At 42.3% G+C, this 11,703-nt stretch overlaps 1 protein-coding gene across 1 annotated transcript; it reads right to left on the bottom strand.

Moving 5' to 3' along the window:
- Positions 1–2,213: 2,213 nt before the first annotated feature.
- On the bottom strand, positions 2,214–11,232 carry SPX (spexin hormone). Its single transcript, XM_047867279.1, has 6 exons — positions 11,227–11,232; positions 10,754–10,834; positions 10,527–10,584; positions 9,848–9,910; positions 8,755–8,838; positions 2,214–3,562 (listed from the first exon to the last, which is right to left on the bottom strand). The coding sequence occupies exons 1-6, from the start codon at positions 11,230–11,232 to the stop codon at positions 3,516–3,518; spliced, it is 339 nt and encodes a 112-aa protein (XP_047723235.1). The 3' UTR covers positions 2,214–3,515.
- Between the last annotated feature and the right edge of the window lie 471 nt (positions 11,233–11,703).

Here is an 11,703-nt window from a genome sequence, read left to right as displayed (position 1 = left end):
ATATTCCTAGTAAGGGGGCACAATACGTCTATTCAAATGATACCCTTGGTTGGTAACTGGTTGTCTATTGTTATTGAAAGCATGAGATTTCCTCCATAAAATAGCTTCTTAATAAAACATTTTAAAATTCAAGTGCTTTTTTTTTTCTGAATGAAAGAATAGTTCCCTGATTAGAAAGGAGTACAAATGATAGAGTGCATGGAAATACACTGACTTGCAAACACCTATTTTTTTTTAATGTTTATTTATTTGAGCAAGAAGGTGTGCACACACATGCGCGTGCACACACACACACACACACACACATGAGTGGAGGAGGGGAAGAGAGAGGGAGAGAGACAGAGAGAGAGAGAGAGTCCCAAGCAGGCTCTGTACTGTCAGCACAGAGCCTGACACGGGGCTGGATCCATGACCCTGGGATCATGACTGAACTGAAATCAAGAATCAGACACTTAACTGATGGAGCCACCCAGCGCCCCAGCCAGTGCAAAGCCAGGCATGTTTCTACCCTGGACTCAGTCCTCTATTCAGACAGCTGCTGCCACTGGACTCCATCCCCTTGCTCCAGTCATTTACTGTCCTTTCCCCAAGACTGACAAAGCCAGGTGAAGAGAAACAAATAGGGCTGTTAGTAGGTGACTCTGTTTCTAGCATAGGGCCTTATACACAGTTGTTGCACAAATGAATGGTCTTATTGGGAGAAACAGAAGTGCAAGAAAATGGATGTTTTTCAAGAATGTATGTCTTCATAAATTGGAGTACAGGAACCATAGAAAATAGTGTGTGCCTGACCAGCCATCAAGACATGTTTCATGCATTGCACCACCCTTCCTTCCATGTCAAGAGTTAGGGTGCGCAGAGCTGGTTTTATATATACTGATGAGACTAGAACATGTGACAAGTGCTCTGCTAATAGTTTCCCACAAGGAGGACTCAGGAGAGGGACTGGTCAAGGTGCTTGGAGAGGTCCAAAGGGTGAAGATATACTTCTATGAAGACATGTGAGGGATACAAAGAAGAGGTCATATTAGAAATAAACTCTTACTAACGGAATTTATAGTCCAGCAAGAGGAAACCAATAGGTGACATCCCCACTTCCCTTTCTCCTGGCGCTGAAGCAAAATAATGTAACTTATTTTGATTACCCAATCAAGGTTGATAGGATACAGATGTTTATTTCTCATAACCAGATAAAGGGGAAATGCTAGTTGGAGGCTGGTTTTAACATGCCAGGGCCTCTGCCGTCCCTCTCCTCATGGGATCATTATGGTGCTGTTGGGGGAGAGGAGGCACCCACTGGGGAAACCCAGGGGAAAAAAGAGTAATTGAGAGCCCATGCAGGGGGCCAGATGGCAAAAGGTGAGAAAGGATACAGAAGCAAACAGGGAAGAGCAGTGGACACTGTCCTGTCCAGTGGGAGCTGTCCACCTGAAGGAAGTGGTATTCTAGGACATGGATGTGACTTGCAGGCAGGTATTTCCCAATTTTAAAATATAAGCCATACAATGTGAACATTTTTTGTTCATTTCAGTTTTGAAAAAGATAGAAATAAAGAGAACTGAAAAATATCCCAAGACAGACAGAATGTTATAGCAGCTGGGCAGAGGGGCCTGTATGCAACTACTATGTTAATCAGCACATCTGTATGGCAGAACAACATTCAAGGAATTCAGGTGCCTATAATATACTTGGTATTCTATACAATATTAATAGTATTATAACAGTGTATTATTTTAATAGCTGTTGGTCATTTCGAAGGTTTTTTTTAATGTTTATTTTTGAGAGAGAGAGAGAGAGAGAGAGAGAGAGACAGAGCACGAGTGGGGGAGGGGAAGAGAGAGAGGGAGACAGAATCCGAAGCAGGATCCAGGCTCTGAGCTGTCAGCACAGAGTCTGACGTGGGGCTCAAACTCACGGACCATGATATCATGACCTGAGCCAAAGTCAGATAACCAACTGAGCCACCCACATACCTCCTGAAAGCTTTTAAAAACTCTGTTTTAGTGTGAAATACTTGAGGTTGTTCTGCTTAGTTGTGGGAAGAATTATTTCACATGATAGGGTTTTAAAATATTCTTGGAATAAGCATGATGTTTAAATAGCCAATATGTATAAGTCTATGTCAGATGAGTAAAATCTCAATATACTGGATACAAGAACTATCTAGAAAATCCACTTTAAAGTCAATTCATAATAAATGACAGGTGCCTATATAATACCACATAGTTTTTTTAATGCTAGCATATTAGTTTTTGCAAGAGATCTGTGTTACATTAACTTGAATATAGTTTCATTATTCAATTATGAAACAAGATACAGACAAATCTTATAAGCAAGGTTTTGACTTCATAACACAGTGAAACTAATCTCAAGGTACAGATACATTCACATAAAGGTATTCTTTAGCTACTGAATAATGGCTATATATTGATGACAATAAGAATTAACAATGTTTTCCACTTATGACATTTATCAATAATAGCTCTCAATTAATTAGGTTAAAAAATTAACATGGTGATCACATTCCAATTCCAAAAAAATAGGTTATTATGCTTGCTGTGGATATGTGTGTGTGTGTTACTGCATGTGTGTGTTTTTTTCAGACAGTTTTGAACCTAAGTTCAAAGTTTTGAGAAGGACCAGATTGGGCATATCACTCTGTACTGATGTTATCAGGGTGTTTTATGTAATGTTTTAAGGTAAAATAAAGCCTAGAACTCTAGCTAATTAGAGTAAGCAGACTCTTTGAATCTGTTTAGCTGTGAAAAATGAGTTACCTCTGAAAAACTGGTTTGTTCCTTTTGTACAATGTACACAGGAACAGAGTGTGTCTCCATCTGCTTATTTCCCAGTAACTCCCAGAATTCAGGGAGATCCCCAAATAACACAAAGGGAAGCTCTCCATTGTGGAACCTTCCACCAGCTTCAGAGATCATGCCCTCTTTCAGCAACTACACTGAAGTGTTCTTATCACAGGGCTTCTTCCCAGTCAACTCCTTCCTCTTCCCTTCTTAATTTATGTCTCCTAGATGAACTATTAAGAGAACACTCTACTCTTTCCCATCCTGCCATGCCTCCCCATCCCCCCACCCATGAAGACGGAGGGGGGGGGGGTGGGGAGCAGAAAAGGAGAGGGAGATCTGCTGCTGAGTGCCAAGACAATGCAAGGGGTAACAGAATGAAAAAAAAAAACCAACAACTGAGAATCACTAGATCAAGATAGACTCGTTTTAACAAAAAGAAAGCACACTCTAAAGAGTCGCTGGCCTTATGCTTAATTCTAAAGGGGACTAAGACACAAGGTGATCTAAACAGGACCAGAAGCAATGAAAGAAGGTGATGCTCTCAGCTAAGAACTCTACATTACCTTTGTTGCTGGAAAGAATGAAACTGGTTGTGCATGTTCCTAAGATTACAACTGAAGTAAAAAGCCTCCAAAGGCTTTATTTACATGGCTCATGTTTTCAACAAGAACAGAACTGTATTTGAATGTAATTTGGTCTATTTTCCCCAGGTTAGTAGTCTTCTAGGATTCTGGTTTGATCAAAGTTTTCTTCTCCAGCTGTGAGAAAAAAAAAATACATAAAATAAACATAATTCTCCGTGTTTTAAAAGGAGAAAAGATAAGATAAAGAGAACTTTAAAAAACAAACATTTAGCCTCCTAGATTATGTTAATTCCTGCACTTTGCTATGGAGAATCAAAATAAGTGTGTTCTGATCGATTTAGTTTAAAATTTTTTCCCCTCATATCTACACACATAGGGGAACTCACATGTCACATGTCACTCTCTAGAATGAGTGAAACTATAATATGGTATGTTCGGTAGAAATCTGAAAAGGCCACATATCTTGCTCTAAGTGTGCCACATGTCTAAAATATCCACCATTAGGGATGCCTGGGTGGCTCAGTTGGTTAAGCATACAATTTCAGCTCAGGTCATGATCTCGGGGTCTATGAGTTTGAGCCCCACGTCAGGCTCTGTGCTGGCAGCTCGGAGCCTGGAGCCTGCTTCAGATTCTGTGTCTCCCTCTCTCACTGGCCCTCCCCTACTTGTGCTCTCTCTCTCTCTCTCTCTCTCAAAAATAAATAAACATTAAAAAAATTAAAATAAATAAAATAAAAAATAAAATAAAATATCCACAATTAGAACCATTAAATTGCATCAAGGCACTGTTTCCCTGTTTCCTATTAACAATGCATCCTACTTGGGAAAGATGACATGGGAATACTTTTGCACATATTCTCTTATTACCTGAGCTATAGTAGGCCTGGGGAGGAAATGAAACAAAAAGAGGAGACACTTGTTAGCTGGATGGGATTGCAAAACTTTAGAGCATGAGGTATCACTTCCAGGGCAGGATAGCCAAGAAGTCAGATGATAGCAGGTTCCTGGGACTGTAACAACGGGGCAGAAGAGCTAAAACTTACCATGGTGTCAGGACTGGGAGTTGCCAGAGGAAAATGCATCTCCTAACCTTCCTTAAGATTATTTCTAGATAAAATCACATTCCTTTAGTTAGTTACAATATAATTCAAATGTCTGAGTTACATTTTAACTTGAATGGCTAGCACATTTTAGAATATTACAGATGATGGGCTGCTCTTTAAAGAGAAGGGGAAAAAAAACTCTGTAAGAAGTGCATCCTTGTATATCAATTACTAAAATAAAAGTTAACTATATAAAATAAGAGTCTACCAAGTAATACTTAGGGATTTTAGAATAAAAATATTAAAGGCAGCTAGTAACGAATATATCGTATGTAAATCCAAAACTTTCTCATCAATTCAAAGTAATAAAATTTTGTTCCCTTATTTCATCATCAGAAACAAGCTACTGTGGAAACTTCAATGACTACAAAATTACATTTATTTTCCAGGGAGCCTGGTGGTTCAGTCGGTTAAGTGTCCAACTCTTGATTTCGGCTCAGGTCATGATCCCAGGGTCATGGGATTGAGCTGCATGTCAGGCTCTGCACTGAGCATGGAGCCTGCTTGGGATTCTCTCTCTCTCTACTCCTCTCCTCCACTCGTGCTCTCTCTCTCTAAAATAAAAAATTTTAAGTTATATTTATTTTCCAAAAAAGACTTGAAATTGGGACCTATAATCACACACCCTTTCCTAAAGTTTCTAATGAAGATTCTTCTTCCTCTCTTTAATTTTTTTTTAATGTTATTTATTCTCGAGAGAGAGACACACACACACACAGACACAGCGTGAGCAGGGGAGGGCCAGAGAGGGAGACACAGAATCCAAAGCACGCTCCAGGCTCTGAGCTGTCAGCACAGAACCAGACATCGAACTCATGAACCGTGAGATCCTGACATGAACCAAAGTCAGATGCTCAACCGACTGAGCCACCCAGGGGCCCCTTTCTTCCCCTCTTTGAAATTCCCCCCCCCCTTTCATTCTAGCTCACTTTTTATTTATTTATTTTCTTTCTGGCTTCACACATCTTCCCAAAAACCAAATCAAAAATGTCTCCTTCAATCCATCTTCGCCAGCGATCTCCTAACACATTTCAACAATCAGTAAGCATGCCTGCCGAATGTCCAATTTAGTAAAGGTCATCTTGGATGCAGTATCCTCTATCCATGATCCAAATACTTCTCACCTTTTCATTGCAAGAGTCCTGAGAGCCAGGACAGGTAGCACTGCTTACTTCTTGTCCCCAATTCGCTCTCAACAAGGTTTCAGAAGGGGCATGGCAGTGGCAAGTAGTATCACTGGGCAGGGGCTCAGCTAAAGTCCTGTGAACTGCTATTCAGTGACCCGTCCTAGCCAACAGGATCTTCCTTTCCATTGATTTCTGTACTCTTACTAACCATTCTGCTCCATGTGATGCTTTAATCACTCCTTTCTTGGAACTCTCCATTCTTGATTTCTGGATATGCTGTTATTCTGGTTCTCCTCTTACATCCCTGCCTTCTCCTTTAAAAGTCCCTTCACTGATATGACTTTCCTCCATTCCCCTTAATCTCTAGGTACTCTCCAAGGCAAATCCTTTATTGTCTGCCCTTCTCCTGTTATATCTGAGGCCTAGAAGAGATTTCCATTTTCATGGTTTCACTCTTTATTAACTGGCTCTGAATTCCAGTAGTTCCCATATCTGACTGACCATCAGAATCATTTGGGGGAACTTTTCAAGGATACAGATTCTGAGGCCTCATATAAGTTTTACAGAATCAGAATCTCTGGGTCTAAGGCTGAGCCATCTGTATTTTGAGGACTCTCTCCAGTTAACTCCAATGGAACCAGTCCATAGATGGATAATTGAGAACCACTGACCTACACTCCTTTACTCACTGGACTGTCTCTGTCATCTCAAACTGAACTTCCATTATATCCACAGAAATTTTCATTCCTCACCAGCATAACCATTTCAAACTCCCATAATACCACTTCAAAAATGTGCTTGTTCTGGATTCCCTTTTATCCTTTCGGTGAATAGTTACTTATTCTTCCTTCCAGGATACCTCGGAGTGGAGCCTCTCTGTCCATTCCTGACTGCTCCACCTCATCTCCTCACTCCTGTGGTTTCCTTTCACTTTCCTTGGCTTCTCCCTGATCCCCATCTGTGGTCTTTCCTGTTCGATACAATGCATTTGAGAGATGGCAAGATATATGGAGAGAGCAGTGGAATCACTTGGACCTGAGTTAAAATCCCAACGTGGCTTTTTACCAATTGCATGACTTTAGGAAAGTAAACACACTTCATAAAGGTTCAGTTTTCTCAGCTATAAAGGTTAGCATTCATATCTGACACAGGCAGATGTTCCTATATTGTAGATATTGTTACTGTTCTTATTGTTACTCTCTGAACCATAATCATTGTTTTATTGTTACTCTCTGTGCCATAATCAGATTCATCCTCCTTCACCATGTCATCATTCTGCTGTGAATCCAGAGGACTTCTTACTGATTCTCAAACAAAGACAAATTATCTTCATTCTTCATCTCGGTTCTAGTAAGTACCTGCTATGTAATAGTGGGCAAGCTACTTAATCTTTTTGTGCCTCTATTTTCTCACCTGGAAAGTGTGGATAATAATGTCCTTACCTCCCAGGGTTACTATGAGGGCTGAAAGTATTGACCTATATCATATGCTGAAACAGCACCTGGCCCCCTGCATTATAGTAAGCCCTCAACAACTAGTAGCTCCGGGCAGTAGTAATAATAGCAGTAATGGTAGTCCTAGCTCTAACATAACCACTCCTCCTGCGTTCTGCTATTCCACTGACTGCTCACCCTATCATTTTGCTGCAAAGATTGTTCTCATTCCTGCTTCCCCTTAATCTGCTTTCTTCTCCGCCTGCCAGTTAGCTGGCGCCTAGCAGGCATAAATGCATATTTGCTCAATTAAGTATGATAATCCCCACTACCCATCCACGTTGACCTCGGCCTTGCACTGAGTTCAGAAGACCTCCAATCCCACTCTCTTGCATTTGCTTCTCATCAGTATTTTTTTTTTTCCCAATAAAACCATAAGCTTGAAGCTGGAAAATACGTTTTGCTCTTTTTTCCTCCTCATATGGCCCATCCAATAGTAGGCACCAAGGATATGTCTTCTCCATTAGCATATGTGTCACAGCACAAGGCCAGCAGCCTGTGCTTTGATCACCAGACCACTTGCTATATATATATATATATATATTTTTTTTTTTTTAATATTTAAAATTTTAAATTATGTCACAATATGGCATCATTACAATTTTTGAGAGGGAACATTCTAGGTCTGAATAATGCTTTGATGACCTCTATTGTTAATAGTAACTAAAACTATGTACCTTGTTCCAATTGGCTCTCATAGCAACCCTGCACATGGGTATCATTATTCCATTTTACCAATAAGGATACTAAGACTCAGGGTCATCTAGCTAGTAAAGCAGCAGAACAAGGATTTGAACCCAGTCTGTTACATACTCCAAAGCCCTGACTTATCTAGTAGCAAGATGCCTTAATTCAACTAGTGGTTTCAATGCTACATGGACAGAGTGTCTCTATTTTTAAAAAAAATTTTGAAATGTTTATTTATTTTTGAGAGGCAGAGCACGAACTGGGGAAGGGCAGAGAGAGACACAGAATCTGAAGCTGGCTGCAGGTTCTGAGCTGTCAGCACAGTTCGATGTGGGGCTGGAACTCACCAGCCGTGAGATCATGACCTGAGCGAAGTCGGATGCCTAACTGACCAGGCCACCCAGGTGGTCCAGAGTGTCTCTATTTGAAAATTATACCTAATCTTCATATAGAAGCAGCTGTATAGGATAATGAAAATTACACAGGCTTAGAATCTATTAGGATCAGCCATAAGATACTGCTACATATGCAAGTAAAAACTATTTCATTGTCAACAATTTCATTTGGCCCAGTCTTTAATAGTGAGCAACTGGATTTAACATTTTTAAACCTCTTTGGCTTCAGTTTTATTAACTGTATACAATGAGGTTGAACTTTGAACATTTTTAGTGCTAAAGTTCTAAGTGAAAATGAGGTCACAATAGGCTCTGGTTTATGAAATTAATATGAAATTCCCCAGTGTCCTCAAGGAAATGTTTTCATGTTCTTGGGGACTCACGTTAATGAGAAATGTGCTAGTGTTTATATAAGAAAGATGTATGAATTGTTTGTGGAGGGGGGCAACTGTTAATTATATTCAAAAATCTGGACAAAGGCAACTTGGTATTCAACACAGAATCCCAAAAGTGATCAAAGCTTCCCTGTCCCGCAGTTGAAAGCGGTCACTATATTTGTACCTTCTTGCGGTCTCTGCAAGGAAGCCAGTAGCAGAGCTGCTGTCTCTGGAAGAGTTAGTAGTTGCGGATTTGGGCTTCGTCTTTCTGGAGAAATAAAAGTGTATACACATTCTTATTAGCATTTAAATATTCCTGTAGTAGATAAACCCTATTCTGATATACTATAAATAGAAAAACCCTTATAAAATAGGTTTTTGATGCCTTAGCCAAGGATGCCCCTTCCACAGAGGACTGATTTTTATGAATTGAAACATTTCACACTTCCCTTGGACGTTACTTACAATTGGTTTTGCTGTGTATTACATATATGGAAAGGAATTTAAATATACTGCAGACAATGCCATGAAAGGAGAGTGCATTAGTATAAAGGACCCTGAGTAACTTTTCCCTTCAGAGCTTAACATGGGATGTCTGGGCAGAAACATCTGGATGGGATGGATCCTCCTTGGAGTCTCGACTACTTCCTGTCTCATTCGTTCAAAGCAGTTTGAAATAATAATCTATATTCTTGGCCACACATAAGGAAAATAACAGTCCCTGGCCCTACTCTTAATGGCCCCTGCCTATGAACTATTTCCGGTTTTGAGTTGCTTTAGAGCCCTTTCTAGTAATGAATAGGAGCGTACATTTGAAGTTTCCGGGAAAAACACTAGTTTAGTAACAAGAACATTGAAGAGGAAACCGTGTAAAGGTCTTGCCAAAAGCGGGGAGGTACATTTAGGGGCAGTTGCACAGTTCTCACTCCTCCTCCTCCTCCTCCTTGACTCCTCGAACGTGAAGCCCAGGCCTGGCCTGTCTCTGGATAACCCCCACCCCCGGGACCTCTGCACACCCGTCGGCCAGAGGGCGGTCGGAGCAGCCGAGGCCCAGTTCAGCTTCGGGAGCGTCAGCCCCAGCCTCAGCCGCGCACCAGTGCGCGGTGCCCTGGCTGCCAGCTTGGACTCAGCCCTGGCTGGCTCTCCCCCAGGGTGGCCCCGGAGCCACGTCCCTCCCGGAGCGGAGCCGCAGTTGTTCGGCGCCTGGCCGAGCGCGCCCTGCCCGCTGAGTCCTGCTGCCAGTCTCCGGACCGCCCCCCTCTCCTTGGCTCACTCACCCGGGGGCGGCCGGTCCGAGAGGTCCTTCTTCCGACTCTGGTCCGAGATGAAGCGGCGCCCCTCTGCAAAGGCGAGATGCGGGGCTGAGCTGGCCGGCTAAACACTCAACAATCGCGGTTAAAATGGGCTCCAGGTCAGGAGGGGTGGGTCCGCGGCGGCGGCCTGGGTCCGCGCGGGACAGCCGGTTTTCGGGCGCTCGTCGCGCACCCCCGGACTGCACCAAGAGCCCTTTACCAGCGCCCCGCCCCTGCGCTGCCCGCCCCCAGACGAGCCCTGCCCCCACGCCTGTCTGCGCCGAGCCGGGACCGGCCCGAGCACTTCCTGCAGCTGCTGCACCCAGCCGGTACCTGCCCGCGCCCGGCCCGCCGCGATGCATGGGCTTTGGAGCGGTGGTCGGGTTCACAAGCCCGTGGGGTGTTTCCCAGGCCAGTCTGCAGTCTTCCCGTGCGGCAAGAGCCAGCAACCCTCCACTTGAGGATGGAGAATTTCTAACAATCAGGGAGTCTTTTTCTTCCGTTGCCACACCCCCCCACCCCCACTCTGTCCTGCAGGATGACCTCGGCTATTAAGGGAACACACTCGATATTACTTTCTCCCCACGCATCTATCCCATGGATTCTTACACCCCTAAAGATCTTCCTTTATTGATGTAGGGAGAGCAAAGTATTTGGAACGTACGTGCACCCTTCAGATAGAGCATAGATTGGGGAGTCCAGTTCCTTCTCTCAAAGAGTCCCTACAACCCAGGTAGAAGAGAAAAGCGGTTAATACACAATGTAGCCCAGTCCTCTATTAGCAAAAAGAAAGAAAGAGGGGGAGGGAGGAAGGGAGAAGAGAAAAAAGAAAAGAAAAGAAGGAAGGGAGGGAAAGAACATCCAGGAGCCCCGGTGTTTGCGTTTGATTACCTGTGGCGCGCTGCTGGAATTTCCTATGAAAGAAAACACTAGAAAAAGAGCCAAGGTTGTTGCCACCAGACTTCCGAGTCCCTACAAGAAAAGATCAAAGAAAGTAGTTTCTGTGCCTATAGGATCTTCTACTCCATTACACCCGAACAATTACAAACCTCTTACTTTTCGACGTGACCTATTTTTGATAATTATTTTTAATAACACTTCGCATGTGGGGGAGAGGGTGATTCCCTAGTCTACCTTGTAATTAATCCGCAAGGGAGTTCTCTTTGCAAGAAAAAGTAGAAATATGTTATTTCCATTAATTCACTCAAATGACTGATTTTTTTTGAAGTAAAATCAAATGATTTTTATATTTTAAGGCATATTGTTTAAATATCCGTTAGCTTATAAAATGCTTATTAAAGATAAAATGGGTAAGAAACTATAAAATAGCTTAAAAGTCTCAAGTAAGTAAAACTTCTACTTACCTTCATGTTCTGCTCCTTTCCAGAACCTGAGGTAACTACAATTTTGCCTGTCAGTTTTCTAATCTTGTTCTGAGAGTGGGGCTTTTAAATCTTAGTGTCTAGGACCCCTCCGGATCTTCAGCAGAGTTAGGGAGTCCATAGGGACTTCTTGTCAGTATTCAAGATTGAGAGGATCTGATGATTTTTGCAGGGAGATTCATTTGCAGGAAGTAGAGAAATGATTGATGAGTGGGCATCACTTATTTAGATACTGACCACATCAGCCAGGAGATATCCTGAATATATCAGAATCATCGTTTTTTGCTTTTCCCACTAGCTTCCCAAAGTAGTTATTAGTAGTAGTAGAGACAATGATTAACAAGCCCAGGCTGAATCAAAAGTAAATGAATACAGTAAGCAAACTTGTTTTGGGTAGCTAGCTATCAAAGCTATCACTGATGACTAAAGATGAATCCTTTGGGCAGAAATGAAAAGGTT

Source organism: Prionailurus viverrinus, chromosome B4 (assembly GCF_022837055.1).
Source record: "Prionailurus viverrinus isolate Anna chromosome B4, UM_Priviv_1.0, whole genome shotgun sequence".
Lineage (NCBI taxonomy): Eukaryota > Metazoa > Chordata > Mammalia > Carnivora > Felidae > Prionailurus > Prionailurus viverrinus.
The sequence above is the reverse complement of the archived record's forward strand: the minus strand, read 5'-3'. Positions and strand labels throughout refer to the sequence as shown.